Raw genomic sequence first — 19,303 nt, 5'->3', positions numbered from 1 at the left:
TTGTTGTTGGTGTGATGTGTACCAGCACCAGGCCCTAGTGGGCCTGCAGAGGAGTCTGAGGAAGCAATTACAGAGGTACCCGGGGCTGTGACTGTGGAGGTGGAGGAGATTCATCCCTTGCCTGAGGTCAGCACCGCCTACATCCCCCAGAAACCTAACACAATAATAAACCTACTCTGACATACCATTTGCTGCATTATTATTGCCTGATTGTTAAAGTTTGAGTATTTAAGACCCCTTTTCTTGTGTTCTTGTTACAAGAGACTACCTGGTGTATTTGACAACTTGTCTTATTTTGTCTTACAGAATTTCTTTGGAGAAAAGGATGAATTTTTGCTGTTCGCATCCCTCTTTGAAGTGACCATGATTGATCCCATCATTGGAAGCAAGCCAGTGACCTTTGAGTTGTCCATTGGTAATACTGTGACATTTTGCCCACTTTTTCAAGATAAGAAACTAGACATTGCTGGGATTAGTGCCAAGTTAATTAGCAATCATCTAACTATAACCTATGTAATGAAATACATTACTGAAATCTGCCCCTGGTGGTGCAGTTACATCCATCTTGAAGTGTTGCAATACAGGTTAACTTTTCAGTGCCCATAACAGTTTTTCTATCAAACAAGGATTTTGTCAAGGTCTTTTCACTGAGATATATTCTGTGTGTTGTGTATTTTTGGATGTGAACAGGGAACTACGGTAAGGCAGCAGAGGTGGTAGTGAAGCCAAAGAAGGGTCAGAGCAGAGAGGATCTAAGCAGTGAGAGACAGTCTCTGTTGGAATCATCAGAAGATGAACTGGAGAGGGAGGATATTCCAAGCCCAAGCCCTGGGTCACAGGACAGTTCTATCACTGCTCCAAGAAGACCACAGTTTACTGAGTATGACAGGTAACTCAAAGTCTTATTCATCTGATGAAATATCAACAGACAAACTAACAATGGATGCACCCCAGCCATCTTCCAGATAGATACCAAGGCAGTGTAAATCTTTTTATTTTATTTACATTTACAGATCATTTAGCTGTGTCCCAATGGCATATGAGAAGCCTTGTATGTTTCTGTGGACCCATTTTGAGGACCACTGCTTCCGTTACCACAATGCCAACTGGCTGCACAAGATGGCTGATAGGCTGGTAAGTGCTCAGATCTAAATACTGTAACCTGTGCTTAACTTGTGACCTGATCTCCATCGGTTCCCTGGAAGCCGCAAAGATACTGATGTTGAGGGCTGTTCCCTCTTCATTAGGAATATGGCATTGATGAGGTGGAGAAACTTCTAAAGAGACCAAGGAGCAATGCCAAGGAGCGCTTAGGGGAGGTGATTTTGGAGTTTGTCACGAGTTGCAAGTGAGTTGCTACAATACAACAAGTGGACAACCTGTAGCATTTTAGTCAATTACTTACAGTAGGTTACGATGATGCTTTTAAATGTTTATCAATCATCCCCAACTGACAGTTGACTCATTCATCCCCCCTCCTCTCCTCTGTAACTATTCCCCAGGACGTTGCTTTATATGAGAATGTGTTCTCAGTCAGCTTACCTGGTAAAATAAGGGTTAAATAAATAAAACAATTTAATAATAAAAATGACCATGTCTCTCCCTGCCCTGAAGGCAGTACAACTCCAACTCCGATAGGAAGACACCAGCGAAGCGCAACAACCTGGACAAATTCCGCAAGGAGTTTATCAAGAAGAACATTGTGAGTGAGGCAAAAACATGAGCCACTAATCTCATCCGTTATTATCTTAATCCACATTACAAACACAATTCTCACTGATTATATTGATACTATGTTTCTATCCTGTGATATGGTATCTATGAGGAGACACACACAGGTACAGACACATGCATACACACTCTACACACACGTACATTGTAATAATGTTGTATGGTGGTATTATACATTTTGTATTGTAGATATGTAGTGGTGTAATAATGTTATATGTTGTACTGTTTTATCTTTTTTATGTAAATATATACATATCTCTTTCCTCAGATTATCCTAGCCAAGCAGTCTCTGCGAGTGAAGCGGAAGCTGACCAGACGTACAGTGAAGGAAAGACTGACAGACACCAAGAGGATCCTAAAGAGGCTACAACTCCTGACGAAAGAAGTGAGTCGAAGCGAGGGCTTTGCAGGGGTGGGATTGGGTCTTTCAATCGTATTCCAACAAATGTATATTATAAAGCCCTTTTTACATCAGCAGATGCCACAAAGGGGACAGCCAGGATTAATTAGGCCAGATAGTCCTGAGGCATGGTCCTAATGCTCAAGTCCTCTGGGAGGGGAGAGAAAGAGAGAGAAATGGGAGAATTAGGAGCATACTTAAATTCACACAGGACACCAGATAAGACAGGACAATTTCACCAAATAGGACAGACTGACCCTAGCCCCCCGGCACATAGACTATTGTAGCATAGATACTGGAGGCTGAGACACAGGGGGGGTCTGGGGACACTGAGTTTGACGATACCCCCCGGTACTTTGCCAAAGCACTTTGTCAAAGCACAGCCTCCACACCACTCAAGTAGAGTATAGTGAAGAAAACCTGCCGTGATGCATCCCTCCTAGGGACGGCATGGAAGAGCACTAGTAAGCCAGTGACTCAGCCCCCTTAATAGGTTCAGAGGCAGAGAATCCCAGTGGAGAGGGGAGACGGCCTGTCAGAGACAGCAAGGGCGGTTCGTCACTTGCCATTCACCTTCGCAACCCCGGACCAGACTACACTCAATCATAGGACCTACTGAAGAGATGAGTCTTCGGTAAAGACTTATTAAAGGTCGAGAACGAGTCTGTAACGGCTGTCGTGAGAGAGAGTAGACCAAGGTGCAGCGGAGTTAGTGTTCATCATTGCATTTAATAATAGAAAGAACACTATACAAAACAAAACAAGAAAACCGACAGCCAAACAGTCCTGTCAGGTGCAAACACTAAACAGAAACAATTACCCACAAAACCCAAAGGAAAAACATGCTCCTTATGTGTGACTCCCAATCAGCAACAACGAACTTCAGCTGTGCCTGATTGGGAGCCACACACGGCCCAAAACAAAGAAATACAAAAAACCTAGAAAACGAACATAGAACGCCCACCCAATGTAACACCCTGGCCTAACCAAAATAAAGAACAAAAAACCCCTCTCTATGGCCAGGGCGTTACAGTACCCCCCCCCCCCCCCAAGGTGCGGACTCCGGCCGCAAAACCTGACACTGAAGGGGAGGGTCCGGGTGGGCCTTCTTACGGCGGCGGCTCAGGTGCGGGACGTGGCCTCTGCTCCACCCTCGCCGTCGCCCTCTTAGGTGGCGCACCTGGCCGCGCCGAAGGTCTGGTGGGCGACCCTGACTGTGCCCAGCTGGCGGGCGGTGTTAGCTGCGCCCGGCTGGCGGGCGGCGATGGCTGCGCCCGGCTGGCGGGCGACCCTGGTTGCGCCCGGCTGGCGGGCGGTGATGGTTGCGCCCGGCTGGCGGGCGACCCTGGTTGCGCCCGGCTGGCGGGCGGTGATGGCTATGCCCGGCTGGTGGGCGGCGATGACTGCGCCCGGCTAGTGGGCGGCGATGGCTGCGCCCGGCTGGCGGGTGACCCTGGTGGCACCCGGCTGGTGGGCGTCCCTGGCTGCACCCGGCTGGCGGGCATCCCTGGCGACTCCGGCGGCACTGACCTAGGATTCACCAGGCTGAGGAGACATGTAAGAGGCCTGGCCATAGGCGCAGGCACAGGACTCACCGGGCTGGCGGGCGGCTCTGACTGCTCCGGACAGGCGGACGGCTCTGGCGGCTCCGGACAGGCGGGCGGCTCTGGCGGCTCCGGACAGGCGGGCGGCTCTGGCGGCTACGGACTGGCGGGCGGCTCTGGCGGCTCCTGACTGGCGGGCGGCTCTGGCGGCTCCTGACTGGCGGGCGGCTCTGGCGGCTCCTGACTGGCGGGCGGCTCTGGCGGCTCCTGACTGGCGGGCGGCTCTGGCGGCTCCTGACTGGCGGGCGGCTCTGGCGGCTCCTGACTGGCGGGCGGCTCTGGCGGCTCTGGACTGGCGGGCGGCTCTGGCGGCTCCGGACTGGCGGGCGGCTCTGGCGGCTCTGGACTGGCGAGACCCACTGGAGGCCTAGTCCTAGGAGGCGGCACAGGACGGACCAGGATGGGGAGACCCACTGGAGGCCTGGTCCGAGGAGGAGGCACAGGCTTAACCAGGATGGGGAGACCCACTGGAGGCCTAGTCCTGGGAGGTGGCACAGGACGGACCAGGATGGGGAGACCCACTGGAGGCCTGGTCCGAGGAGGAGGCACAGGCTTAACCAGGATGGGGAGACCCACTGGAGGCCTGGTCCGTGGAGGCGACACAGGAGAGACCAGGATGGGGAGACCCACTGGAGGCCTGGTCCGTGGAGCAGGCACAGGAGAGACCAGGATGGGGAGACCCACTGGAGGCCTGGTCCATGGAGGAGGCACAGGCTTAACCAGGATGGGGAGACCCACTGGAGGCCTGGTCCGAGGAGGAGGCACAGGATAAACCGGGCTGTGGGGGATCACTGGAGTTCTGGTACGGATGCTCTTTACCCACACTCCAGGTTGAATGCCCACTTTGGCCCGGCACGGGCGGAGAGCAGGCATTGGGCGAACTGGACCCTCCCAGCGCCCTGGAGACACAGTGCACAGAGCCGGTGCAGGATACCCTGGCCCGAAAAGGCGCACTGGAGACCAGACGCGCTGAGCTGGCACAACCCGTCCTGGCTCGATGCCTGCACTCACATGGCACTTGCGGAGGGCTGGCCTATAGCGCACCGGGCTATGAATGCGTACTGGGGACACCGTGAGCTTCACCGCATAACACGGTGCCTGACCAGTACTGCGCTGCCTGCCGTAAGCACGGGGAGTTGGCCCAGAATTCCTTCCTGGTTCCTCCACACTCCCCGTGTGCCCCCCCCCCCCCCCCCAATTTTTTTTGTGGGCTGCCTCTTGTGTCTGCTGCGCTCCCTTTCCTCATACCAGCGCCTCTCAGCTCTCGCCGCCTCGATTTCCCACTGCGGGCGGCGATAATCCCCAGATTGAGCCCATGGTCCTTTACCGTCTTGGATTTCCTCCTAAGTCCACAATTCCAGATAGCTCCTCTCCTGGTTCCTCTCCTTGCGCTGCTCCTTCCTCCGCTGCTTGGTCTTCTTGTAGTGGGTAATTCTGTAACGGCTGTCGTGAGAGAGAGTAGACCAAGGTGCAGCGGAGTTAGTGTTCATCATGATTTTAATTTAATAAAGAACACTACACAACAAAAACAAGAAAACTGACAGCCAAACAGTCCTGTCAGGTGCAAAACACTCAACAGAAACAATTACCCACAAAACCCAAAGGAAAAACATGCTCCTTATGTTTGACTCCCAATCAGCAACAACGAACTTCAGCTGTGCCTGATTGGGAGCCACACACGGCCCAAAACAAAGAAATACAAAAACATAGAAAAAGGAACAGAATGCCCACCCAATGTAACACCCTGGCCTAACCAAAATAAAGAACAAAAAACCCCTCTCTATGGCCAGGGCGTTACACCAGTGGAACAACCACTTTACAATAGTACATCTATATCTTTTTTTGGGGGGGGGGGCAGAAAGATGACTTTATCCTATCCCAGGTATTCCTTAAAGAGGTGGGGTTTCAGGTGTCTCCGGAAGGTGGTGATTGACTCCGCTGTCCTGGCGTCGTGAGGGAGCTTGTTCCACCATTCAGGTGCAAGAGCAGCTAACAGTTTTGACTGGGCTGAGCGGGAACTGTACTTCCGCAGAGGTAGGGAGGCGAGCAGGCCAGAGGAGGATGAACGCAGTGCGCTTCTTTGGGTGTAGGGACTGATCAGAGCCTGAAGGTATGGAGGTGCCGTTCCCCTCACAGCTCCGTAGGCAAGCACCATGGTCTTGTAGCAGATGCGAGCTTCAACTGGAAGCCAGTGGAGTGTGCGGAGGAGCGGGGTGACGTGGGAGAACTTGGGAAGGTTGAACACCAGACGGGCTGCGGCGTTCTGGATGAGTTGTAAGGGTTTAATGGCACAGGCAGGGAGCCCCGCCAGCAGCGAGTTGCAGTAATCCAGACGGGAGATGACAAGTGCCTGGATTAGGACCTGCGCCGGTTCCTGCGCCGGAGACCTCATTTAACACATTAAATGAATTAGGCTTGAGCCATCTTTCAGCCAGGCCAATCACATCAAGGATACGATCAGTGATTAGTTCATTGACTGTGACTGCCTTGGAAGGGACCTAACATTAAGTAGTCCTATTTTGAGATGTGAGATATAGTTAGAGCCTTGTCTATGTTGATAGATAAAATGAGAGCACCCTTCCAGCTTGGATGGAGTCCGTCACTCTTCAGCAGGCCAGGCTTGGTCCTGTTTGTGTGGGAGTCCCAGAAAGAGGGCCAGTTAGCTACTAATTCTGTCTTTTGGGAGGGGCAGAAAACAGTTTTCTACCAGCGATTGAGTTGTGCAAGTTTGCTGTAGCGCTCATCACTTCCCCAACTGGGAGGGGGCCAGAGACAATTACTCGATGTCAACACATCTTTCTTGCTAAGTTACGCACTAATATAATGTTGCGTTTGGTGACCTCTGACTGTTTCATCCTAACATTGTTGGTGCCGACGTGGATAACAATATCCCTATACAATCTACACCTGACAGTTTTAGCCTTAACCAGCAACATCTTCAGATTAGCCTTTATGTCGGTAGTCCTGCCCCCGGTAAACAATGTATGATCGCTGGATGATTTTTTTAAAGCCTAATATTGCGGTTAATGGAGTTGGGTTTTCAATGTCAGAACTAATGGTGGGAGGCTTCGGTGGCTCAGACCCCGTAATGGGTGGAGAAGGTTCGGGCTCTGAAACCGACTCCTTGCTTAGTGGAGAAAATCGGTTGAAAGTTTCTATCGGCTAAATGAGCGACACCAGTTGAGCATGCCGACAGCATTTCTTTCCAGATGACATGAGAAAATTGTCGAGCTGCGTGGACTGTGCAGGGGGATTATCACTACTACCTGTATTTACTGGTGGCACAGACGCTGTATCATCCTTTCCTACACTTCAATTGCCTTTGCCTAACGATTGCGTCTGAAGCCGAGCTTGCAACTCGGCTATCCTCACCGTAAGGCGATAGTTCTCCTGTATATTAAGAGTACAGCAACTGCAATGAGACGGCATCATGTTACTTAGCTTTTTTTCGGCCTGAGGAGGTCCTGTAGATCTATGTTCAGATAAAGCGCCCGGGGTGAAAAAGTTGAATTAAAAAAGTTGTGTGAGGACAAAACTAAGACGTTGGTAAACTTGTTAAATAAAGAGTTTGATTAAATAGTTATTAAGAGTAAAAAGCCACTCAAAAAGTTGGTCAGGTAGCCAAGTAGCAGCAAACAGTACAGCAGTAAGGAGACAATGAGGATCAACAGCTCTTACTGACTTTTAGATGTTAACTATTTCTATGCGGGACTTTTTTTCTCAATCTATTTCTATTTTTGTCTTTCTGCCTGTCTGCCTCTATCTCTTTCTCTCTCTATCTGCAGCCTCAGAGCACCCTGCCAGATGTGTTTGTGTGGATGATGAGTGTAGGGAAACGGGTGGCCTTTGCCAGGATCCCCTCCCACTCCATCCTCTTCTCTTTGGTGGAGGAGGAAAGGGGGAAAGACTGTGGGAAACTCACCACCATATACTTGAAGGTATCTCCCAAATCTCTATATGGTGTTCTATACTAACTGTATTAATGTATAATATGTATCACTGTTTAATTTAATTCATACAAGTATCATATTGCATTTTAATGTTATTCTATGGAATTTCGAGAACTTTGTATTCCTGTGTTTAACAATCAACAAACTCCAAATCAAAGTTCTCTTGTGTCTTTAGGCTCCAGGTTGCCCAGTGGGGGAGATCTTTGCTAAGCTGGAGGTGTATCTATGGCTTGGTATCACCAAATACTCCAAGAACTGTGTTACCAGCCTGCCAGCTGAGTTCAAGCCTGTGTACGAGGAGGCTATGGGCATCATCCCTGTCCCTATGAACATGGTCCCCATCAAACTCTCCTGCGAGGGTAAGAGTTCCACCGTTACCTCTGATGACTCCCTCGGATGCAATACACACACTTAAACTCACTCACACACATATGCAGCCTGACACATGTAGTGGACATGAGTTGGGCTTATGGTCTCATGATGAGGTAGCCCCGCCTTGCGACTTCAAAATCAGTGTCACCCTCGGCCCAAGGGGGAATTCCCTCTTGGACTAATGGTCAAGATATTGTTATTCACCCACACACACCCTTACATTGGCATGCACGGATGGGCACACATACAGATGTCGGATCTTAATTTGACCAGTTTCGTTGCACAAGTAAAATAATCCTGCAGTAGGATTTGATTATTTAAAAAAACAGGAAATTACTTTTTATAGGCTACGGTAGGCTATAGTTTAGGTGTGAGATCTATTGAGAGAGAGAACTGTGGTGCAGGAAAATTCTCTGCAACAGCAAAGTAAAAAAAATAAGATATCATATCTATATACACAAACCTGTTGCAATTTGTCACTCACAATGGATAAACTACACACCCATTATTTGAATCTGACATCTTAATGAGTTTCTCCGTCTTTTCTGTATTTCCAGACAGCCGCTATTTCCAGTTGCGTGCCCATATCTACCAGGCGCGTGGCATCGTGGCAGCAGATGACAATGGACTGTCTGACCCCTTCACCAAGGTGGTGTTCTCCACACAATGCCAGGTCTCACGGGTGAGTGAGTCACAAACTGGAGGCACTTGTTAACCCACCACTAGAGTACCATGTGGGTTTCAATGGGAGGAATGGAGTTCATATACTTCTGGGATAGAAGATAATATACAGTGGAAAGTTAAACAACTATAGGATGGCCAGACAGAATACAGGAAGAATTGAACAGTTTACTATCATATAAATGATCTATCATGATCTACTGTAAAGGGGATATTCAGGTGAACAAAATATATTGTCAATCATAAATCAACCTGGTTTAATACAAGTTGCAACAGGGAGACACCTCTAGCACTGAAGCAGAGAAAATGTCTAACTCGCCTTCTCTCAGCCGACCCTTATATTTTAATCTCACAGTACCAATGTTCTGTAAACATCAGCCCGAGAGGCTTGAACACAATCAAAACAAAAGACACTGACGACTTTGCCAGCTGCTACAGAATCACACAAGGTCATTGGTGACAGGGGGCAGTATTCAGAAATTCAGATTAATACGTGGCCAAATTAAACTGCCTGCTTCTCGGGCCCAGAAGGTAGGATATGCATATTATTAGTAGATTTGGATGGAAAACACTCTGACGTTTCTAAAACTGTTTGAATGATGTCTGTGAGTATAACAGAACTCATATGGCAGGCAAAAACCTGAGAAAAAATCCAACCAGGAAGTGACTTGTAGTTCTTCTATCTAATCCCTGTTCAAACTACGGTGTCTGTGGGGTCATGTTGTACTTCATAAGGCTTCCATTGGCTGTCAACAGCCTTTAGAAACTTGTTTCATGCGTCTACTGTTACTGGGCAGAGAATAGGAGCTCAGTCAATCAGTGGACTGCCTGGGAGCAGGGAGTTTTTTACTGCGCAGGCAAGTTTGGCGCGCCGCTCCTTATTTTTCTTCTGTAATGATTACGCTATTGTCCGGTTGGAATATTATCGACGTTCTATGTTAAAAAGACCCTATTGATTGATTGTAAACATCGTTAGACATGTTTCTATAAACGGTAATGGAACTATTTGACTTTTTGTCTCTGGTTCTGCGCTCTCGCGTTATGCCTTTGGATTAGTGACCTGAACGCACGAACAAAAGGAGGTATTTGGACATAAATATGGAGTATTTCGAACAAAACAAACATTTCTTGTGGAAGTGGGAGTCCTGGGAGTGCATTCTGACGAAGATCAGCAAAGGTAAGGGAAGATTTATAGTACTAATTCTGAGTTTAGTTGACTCCAGAACTTGGCGGGTAACTGTATAGCTTGCTTTGATGGCTGAGCTCTGTACTCAGAATATTGAAAAATGTGCTTTCGCCGAAAAGCTATTTTAAAATCTGACACAGCGGTTGCATTAAGGAGTAGTATATCTATAATTCTTTCAATAACTGTTGTAAAGTTTATCAACGTTTATGATGAGTATTTTTGTAAATTGATGTGCTCATTCACCGGCGGTTTTGGTGGGAATATATTTTCTGAACATCACGTGCCAATGTAAAATGGGGTTTATGGATATAAATATGAACTTTATCGAACAAAACATACATGTATTTTGTAACATTGAATCCTGGGAGTGTCATCTGATGAAGATTATCAAAGGTTAGTGATTCATTTTAGCTGTATTTCTGGTTTTTGTGACGCCTCTCCTTGCTTGGAAAATGGCTGTGTGGTTTTTCTTGTCAAGGTGATGTCCTAACATAATCTAATGTTTTGCTTTCGCCATAAAGCCTTTTTGACATCAGACACTGTGGTTAGATTAAGGAGTATCTTATCTTTAAAATGGTGTATAATACTTGTATGTTTGAGAAATTTGAATTATGAGATTTTGTTGTTTTGAATTTGCCACCCTGCTATTTCACTGGCTGTACTGCGGGTGGGACGCTAGCGTCCCACATAGCCCATACTAGATAACATATCGGTGTCCTCGGTCCTTGTACAGCCAGTCTGGCGTCAGTCGCTATCAACAGATATTAGTTTAATACATAACATACTGCATCGAGTCTAGTAAACATCAACCCTGAGAGTCACAAATAGAACTCTGGAAATCATGTGTATTACAGAAAGGGAAAACAAATATGCTTAACATTGTGTTAATCATTCTTAAACTGAATATGAACTTTTACTCATCTTAAATATTCCCCATTACATCTACTATCATGATCTACTATCATAGATTATCAAAGAAAAGCAACAGTCTGTGCACTAACAAAATCCCAATTCAACCTTCGAAATCACCTGTGACACATGCAATGGAACAATCTGGAACAATGTAGTTTACAATTGGCTTTTGGACTATGTGTTTGAAGTCTGTCAGTACCCATAATAATACAGTAATGATGTCTTTATTAATGAAATGAAAACATGCACAAATAAGTACCCATGTATGTACAGTAGGTCTACATGACTTCCTTTGTTGTTTTTTGTGGTTGTATTTTAGGTGATGGAGGAGACTCTCTCCCCGACCTGGTGTGAGCTGCTCCTGTTTGACCAGATCCTCATGGAGGGTAGTAAGGACGAATTAAGAGACGACCCCCCAGTAATCATCATTAATGTCTATGATTACGACAAAATGGTAAACTCTGTTATGCTATGAATCCAGTATGGCTCTTTTTGTAAACGTTGGTGTTGTTATGAATTATTTGTTCTACTGCCTGGGTTGAGTGCTAAATGTCTGACCTCTTTTGTATATGTGAGGTGGTAGCGAAATAAGTGTAGCCGATCCTATGCCACCCCATGTTTAAACCAGAGCATGGGGAGCTTTGCCTAACCATACAATACAGGTTCTTAGAGCTGGTGGGAGGGAAGAGGCTGAGACTGGAATGACGTTCTGATATTTATTATACAGAATGTCTCTTCATAAAATGTATAGAAAGTATTTCAATGATTGGCAAAGGAAAAATAATAGAATAATATTAAGTCCTTGTTGATGCTGCTACTGTAATTTAGGCTGTAGTCCAGATTAGGATCCTAACAGCCGTATTTAGCATTAACTGAAGTGTATTTAGTGCTTTATCCGGGTAGTCGGAAAGTAGAGCATTGCAGTAGTCTAACCTAGAAGTGACAAAAGAATGGGTTAATTTTTCTGCATAATATTTGGACAGAAAATTTCTGATTTCTGCAATGTTACGTAGATGGAAAAAAGCTGTCCTTGAAACAGTCTTGATATGTTTGTCAAAAGAGAGATCAGGTCCAGAGTAACGCCGAGGTCCTTTAGTTTTATTTGAGACGACTGTACAACCATCAAGGTTAATTGTCAGATTCAACAGAAGATCTCTTTGTTTCTTGGGACCTAGAACAAGCATCTCTGTTTTGTCCGAGTTTAAAAGTAGAACATTTGCAGCCATCCACTTCCTTATGTCCGAAACACAGGCTTCCAGTGAGGGCAATTTTGGGGCTTCACCATGGTTCATCGAAATGTACAGCTGTGTGTCATTCGCATAGCAGTGAAAGTTAACATTATGTTTTCGAATGACATCCCCAAGAGGTAAAATATATAGTGAAAACAATAGTGGTCCTAAAACGGAACCTTGAGGAACACCGACATTTACAGTTGATTTGTCAGAGGACAAACCATCCACAGAGACAAACTGATATCTTTCCGACAGATAAGATCTAAACCAGGCCAGAACTTGTCCGTGTAGACCAATTTGGGTTTCCAATCTCTCCAAAAGAATGTGGTGATCGATGGTATCAAAAGCAGCACTAAGGTCTAGGAGCACGAGGACAGATGCAGAGCCTCGGTCTGACGCCATTAAAAGGTAATTTACCACCTTCACAAGTGCAGTCTCAGTGCTGTGAATGGGGTCTAATACCAGACTGAAGCATTTCGTATACATTGTTTCTCTTCAGGAGGGCAGTGAGTTGAAGCGCAACAGCTTTTTCAATTTTTTTTAGAGAGGAATGGGAGAATCGATATAGGCCGATTTAGTTTTCTATATTTTCTGGGTCAAGGTTTGGCTTTTTCAAGAGAGGCTTTATTACTGCCACTTTTAGTGAGTTTGGTACACATCCGGTGGATAGAGAGCCATTTATTATGTTCAACATAGAGGGCCAAGCACAGGAAGCAGCTCTTTCAGTAGTTTAGTTGGAATAGGTTCCAGTATGCAGCTTGAAGGATTAGATGCCATGATTATTTTCATCATTGTGTCAAGAGATATAGTACTACAACACTTGAGTGTCTCCCTTGATCCTAGGTCCTGGCAGAGTTGTGCAGACTCAGGACAACTGAGCTTTGGAGGAATACGCAGATTTAAAGAGGAGTCCGTAATTTGCTCAATTAAGTTGGAAAAATAGGATGATCGAGCAGCAGTGAGGGCTCTTCGATAATGCACGGTACTCTCTTTCCAAGCTAGTCGAAAGACTTCCAGTTTGGTGTGACGCCGTTTCCGTTCCAATTTTCTTGAAGCTAGCTTCATAGCTCGGGTATTTTCTGTATACCAGGGAGCTAGTTTCTTATGACAAAGGTTTTTAGTTTTTAGGGGTGCGACTGCATCTAGGGTATTGCGCAAGGTTAAATTGAGTTCCTCAGTTAGGTGGTTAACTGATTTTTGTCGTCTGACGTCCTTAGGTAGGCAGAGGGAGTCTGTAAGGCCGTCAAGGAATCTTTGGGTTGTCTGAGAATTTATAGCATGACTTCTGATGATCCTTGGTTGGGGTCTGAGCAGATTATTTGTTGCAATTGCAAACGTAATAAAATGGTGGTCCGATAGTCCAGGATCATGAGGAAAAACATTGAGTCGATGATGGCTCCGAATGCCTTTTGGAGTGGGTCTGTGGACTTTTCCATGTGACTATTAAAGTCACCAAAAATTGGAATATTATCTGCTATGACTACAAGGTCTGATAGGAATTCAGGGAACTCAGTGAGGAACGCTGTATATGGCCCAGGAGGCCTGTAAACAGTAGCTATAAAAAGTGATTGAGTAGGCTGCATAGATTTCATGACTAGAAGCTCAAAAGACGATAACGTCGGGGTTTTTTGTAAATTGAAATTTGCTATCGTAAATGTTAGCAACACCTCCACCTTTGCGGGATGCGGGGGATATGGTCATTAGTGTAACCAGGAGGTGAGGCCTCATTTAACACAGTAAATTCATCAGGCTTAAGCCATGTTTCAGTCTGGCCAATCACATCAAGATTATGATCAGTGAATAGTTCATTGACTATAACTTCCTTGGAATTGAGGGATCTAACATTAAGTAGCCCTATTTTGAGACGTGAGGTATCACAATCTCTTTCAATAATGGCAGGAATGGAGGAGGTCTTTATTCTAGTGAGATTGCTAAGGCGAACACCGCCATGTTTAGTTTTGCCCAACCTAGGTCGAGGCACAGACACGGTCTCAATGGGGATAGCTGAGCTGACTACACTGTCTGTGCTAGTGGCAGACTCCACTAAGCTGGCAGGCTGGCTAACAGCCTGCTGCCTGGCCTGCACCCTATTTCATTGTGGAGCTAGGGGAGTTAGTGCCCTGTCTATGTTTGTAGATAAGATGAGAGCACCCCTCCAGCTAGGCTGGAGTCCGTCACTCCTCAACAGGCCAGGCTTGGTCCTGTTTGTGGGTGAGTCCCAGAAAGAGGGCCAATTATCTACAAATTCTATCTTTTGGGAGGGGCAGAAAACAGTTTTCAACCTGCGATTGAATAGTGAGACTCTGCTGTAGAGCTCATCACTCCCCCTAACTGGGAGGGGGCCAGAGACAATTACTCGATGCCAACACATCTTTCTAGCTAATTTGACTGTTTCATGCTAATATCGTTGGTGCCGACGTGGATAACAATATCCCTATACTCTCTACACTAGCCAGTTTTAGCTTTAGCCAGCACCATCTTCAGATTAGCCTTAATGTCGGTAGCCCTGCCCCCTGGTAAACAGTGTATGATCGCTGGATGATTCGTTTTAAGTCTAATACTGCAGGTAATGGAGTCGCCAATGAATAGGGTTTTCAATTTGTCAGAGCTAATGGTTGGAGGCTTCGGCGTCTCAGATCCCGTAACAGGAGGAGTAGAGACCAGAGAAGGCTTGGCCTCTGACTCCGACTCGCTGCTTAATGGGGAGAACCAGTTGAAAGTTACTGTCGGCTGAATGAGCGACACCGGTTGAGCATTCCTACAGCATTTCCCCTCCAGAAGCCATGAGAAAGTTGTCCGGCTGCGGGGACCGTGCTAGGTGATTTATACTACTATCTCTACTTACTGGTGGCACAGACGCTGTTTCATCCTTTCCTACACTGAAATTACCGTTGCCTAACGATTGCGTCTGAAGCTGGGCTTGCAGCACAGCTATCCTCGCCGTAAGGCGATCGTTCTCCTGTATATTATGAGTACAGCGACTGCAGTTAGAAGGCATGTTAATGTTACTACTTAGCTTCGGCTGGTGGAGGTCCTGACGAACCACGTCCAGATAGAGCGTCCGGAGTGAAAAAGTCGAATGAAAAAAAGTTGAGTGAGGGAAAAACTAAAAATATAAACAGTGATTAAAAGTAAAAACCTTAAAGTTGTCAGGTAGCAAAGTAATTTTAGCAACAAAAACGCACAGCCGCACGTAAACCACCAACTAACTAAGATGTTTTTTAAGGGGTAGATCAGCTTCAATGTTGCAGATAGATCGTGGCTTTAATCAATGTAATTGTCTGCATCATTTCCAATCCTCCATATATACATTTTCTAAAATTATTTTTCCATTATTATTTTCCCTTAACCCTACCATATCTCCCCTAATTGGAGTAAACTAATGGACAACAACACTTAGGCTTATACTTCCAGTTTATACATACTATATACACTACCGGTCAAAAGTTTTAGAACACCTACTCATTCCAGGGTGACCTCTTGAGGACCTCCACAGGAATGGAAGGCGCAGAGTTTCCTCTGCTGCAGAGGATAAGTTCAGTAGAGTTACTAGCCTCAGAAATTGCAGCCCAAATAAATGCTTCACAGAGTTCAAGTAACAGACACATCTCAACATCAACTGTTCAGAGTAGACTGCATGAAAATTAGGCCTTCATGGTTGAATTGCTGCAAAGAAACCACTACTAAAGGACACCAATAATAAGAAGAGACTTGCTTGGGCCAAAAAACACAAGCAATGGACATTAGACCCGTGGAAATTTGTCCTTTGGTCTGGAGTCCAAATTGGAGATTTTTAGTTCCAACCGCCTTGTCTTTATATGCGTTGTGGGTGAACGGATTATCTCTGCATGTGTATTTAACACCGTAAAGCATGGAGGAGGACTTGTTATGGTGTGGGAGTGCTTTGCTGGTGACACTGTCTGTGATTTATTTCGAATTCAAGGCACACTTAACCAGCATGGCTACCACAGCGTTCTGCAGCGATACGTCATCCCATCTGGTTTCGGCTTAGTGAGACTATCATTTGTTTTCAACAGGACAATGACCCAACACACCTCCAGTTGGCTACATTGAAGAATCTCAAATATAAAATAGATTTTGATTTGTTTAACACTTTTTTGGTTACTACATTATTCCACATGTGTTAATTCATACGTTTTATGTCTTCACTATTAATCTACAATGTAGAAAATAGTAAAAATAAAGAAAAACCCTTGAATGAGTAGGTGTGTCCAAACTTTTGACTGGTACTGTACTTATCCAGCAGTAATGCCACACACTACATACACCGGGACGGCAGAGGAGGGCACAGCCATTGCGGCCACAATAGTGCCGGGCGAGTGCCCCTTATCACTCCTCCATCCCACCTACCCAAAAAACATACCAGGCTTCAGAGGTTACACTAAAACTAAGACTATCCAGGGTGGGATACTAAAACTAAATGCACCAATACATATGCTAAAAGATCCCTTACCAATAAATAATTGAATTACTAAAACCAATAATGTTATCGTGTTCCGGTCACTGATCCTGCCGACTATCTTCAAATGTAACATGGGGGATTTGTATAGCCTAAAGCATAAAAGACAAAGAGAATCTCACTGCCGATAGACTGCCGATAGGCATTTATCACAGCCGGAGGCCATTCCTTCTCTTGCTAGAACAAAAGCAGTACTTGTTGCGTGCCGACCCGGTAGTGACGAACCTACTGTTTCTACTTCGCACTGCTCATCTAGCTAGCTAAACGTTTGGCAAAATTATCTCAGATAGCTTGGAATCTCTAGACCAGGGGTGTCAAACTCATTCCATGGAGGGCCAAGTGTTTGCTGGTTTGAGTTCTTTCCCTTTCAATTAAGACCTAGACATCCAGGTGAGGGGAGTTATTACTAATTAGTGACCTTAATTCATCAATGAAGTACAAGGGAGGAGTGAAAACACTCTGCCCTCTGTCGAATGAGTTTGACACGTGCTCTAGACCATAAGCAATACGGACAGATATGCATTGCCAAACAACGCTACTGCCACCTTCTGGTTTGGAGTATTTTAACAAGGCTGACGACCTCCAAGATCTTTGCTGTGTGAACACAAAATAAATTCTGTTCAGAAGTGCTAAGTATTGTCGGCAGGAAAACGTTTGACAATCCTACCTGTGTGTCTGAGGTTTTACTGTTCCTGAAGCCGTGCCTTTTTTTTTACACGAGGTGGGAGGTTCTCTGGACTATTCTACCACACAGGTTATCTTTCACACAGGGAGGGAAGCGTTGGAATTACCAGTCAGATATCAAAAATACATGTTTAATTCATAGAAACTGGAGCAACTCAAGCAGAGCTTGTTCTCTCTGTCAGTAACTACCATAGCTTTGGGTTCAACAGGTTACAGTTTGTTATCACAAATCAACTTCATCACAGACAGGTATTCAATAAGTAACCTATTCAAGTGTTCAATATCAGGAAGTTTCAATAAACACTATGGTTTCTGGCTCAACAATAATGAAACACAACATACCTAGGGAGGTGTGCCATAAACATAATCACGATTCGTTCTCATCATAGATTTGGTCTAGGCCAGAGGTTCTCAAAGTGGGGTCCGTGTACAATATACTGCAAGGGGTCCGTGGCCAGATCTCAATATACACTGAGTGTACAAAAACATTAGGAATTAGGAACACCCCCTGCCACGTCCTGACCAAACTATAATAACAAATAACCCCCATTACTGGTCAGGATGTGACATTTATGTTCTTAACCCTGGGCAACATGGGACTTGAAGGCTCACAGGGATATTGCTTTCCACAGTACTGGGGTATTTTTTTTTTTAAACACATAAATGCACTGTAATTTAAGCTTTAAAACTGCAAAGTTTTCTCTTTGCCTCATGGAAAAATGTGTAGAATTGCAGGGTATTAGCTTTAAGGTTGCAACAACAAAACATCTCTGGAAATTAGCTTGAAAACTGCAAAATGTTCTCTCTGATGTCAAGAGGTGGGTCTTTAAAATGTTTCTTTCCAGGGCCCGAGACTTGATTTGTCTGGCCATACTCTGCCGAAGTCATTGTAAAACTTATTGTATGCTATTTTTATGTCACTTGAATTGTGTACTGATTATGACTGAAGGGTCTCTGATGAATTTGCTATCACAAAAGGACTCAAAAAGTTTGAGAATCCCAGGTGTAGGCCACAGTCGCCGCACTCGTCCTCCCAAGGCACGCCAGCCTGCAAATAGTAAGGGGATCCCCTAAATGAATGAAACGGACAAACATTTATACCTTGGGCCATGTTCTTAATTACAACGAGGCACACCTGGGAACCAACAGGCCAAGAGCCAGGTTCAAGCATACAATTAGGAATTAGAATAGGATCTCTATGGGTTCAAGACAATTCAGCAGTTCTACCCTGTTACATCTTTCGCATATACAAGGACATTTGCCGACCCTAAAATGACAGGACATCATGATGCCAAATAAGTTATCCTAATATCCAATTAGGATAACAGTTTGTCAATAAAATCCCTTAAAAATAACTATCAGTTGAAAACATGCAATCACAGGTGGTCATCAGGCACTTCACCCAGGTCTCATGTATTTCTCTGTGTTAACGATGTCACAGGGGAGTCCTGAGCCCCTCGGCCGAGCGTTCGCTGAGCCGGAGCTGAAGTTTGTGGAGGAGCCATATAAGAAGCCTGTTCTGAAGTTCTTTGACATCAGCCGAGGCAAATCCTCAGCGGGGGAGCTCCTGGCGGCCTTTGAGCTGATAGAGCTGGACTACTCAAGATTTGGAGAGGTCAGACACTTAAAGCATTCATTTCTTATGGAAATAGCAAGGTCAGAAGCCCTGCTTTATAAGGAAAACAATATAGCAAGTGAGTGAAAGAGTGAGTGAGACTGGACAGGGGGAGATGGAGGGGGAGAGAGAGAGAGATTGGAATGTCAAAGCAAATAGAGACTAAGTAAGAAATACAATCTTCTACGTTATTAACCCACTATGTTTACACTTATGGTGTGGTAAATATATTAATAATTTAGATGTATATATGCCCCACGAAGGTAGCATTGCTGCTGTGGTTGGGAAAGTATACTTATTCTGACTTTATTTCTCCTCTCTATCTACCCAGCCATCACTACCTGCTGATGTGGACCCCAGGGAGCCTGAGTATCTAAAGGAAGAGAAGTATTACATCATCCCAGATGGGGTTAGGCCTGTACTGAAGAAATTTCGTATAGAAGTAGGTGAAAACCT

At 45.4% G+C, this 19,303-nt stretch overlaps 1 protein-coding gene across 1 annotated transcript in view; it reads left to right on the top strand.

Moving 5' to 3' along the window:
- fer1l4 (fer-1 like family member 4) overlaps positions 1–19,303 on the top strand; it is a 98,875-nt gene that overhangs the window by 33,067 nt on the left and 46,505 nt on the right. The window contains exons 16-28 of the mRNA XM_029695094.1: positions 26–126; positions 307–415; positions 691–889; positions 1,014–1,134; positions 1,248–1,348; positions 1,615–1,702; positions 2,000–2,116; positions 7,521–7,673; positions 7,861–8,044; positions 8,615–8,739; positions 11,156–11,290; positions 18,674–18,847; positions 19,179–19,289. Of these exons, the coding sequence (XP_029550954.1) occupies positions 26–126; positions 307–415; positions 691–889; positions 1,014–1,134; positions 1,248–1,348; positions 1,615–1,702; positions 2,000–2,116; positions 7,521–7,673; positions 7,861–8,044; positions 8,615–8,739; positions 11,156–11,290; positions 18,674–18,847; positions 19,179–19,289 (1,718 nt within the window). The remainder of the gene's footprint in view (positions 1–25; positions 127–306; positions 416–690; positions 890–1,013; positions 1,135–1,247; positions 1,349–1,614; positions 1,703–1,999; positions 2,117–7,520; positions 7,674–7,860; positions 8,045–8,614; positions 8,740–11,155; positions 11,291–18,673; positions 18,848–19,178; positions 19,290–19,303) is intronic.

Source organism: Salmo trutta, chromosome 16, assembly GCF_901001165.1.
Source record: "Salmo trutta chromosome 16, fSalTru1.1, whole genome shotgun sequence".
Classification (NCBI taxonomy): domain Eukaryota; kingdom Metazoa; phylum Chordata; class Actinopteri; order Salmoniformes; family Salmonidae; genus Salmo; species Salmo trutta.
This window is presented reverse-complemented; position numbering and strand designations above follow the sequence as displayed.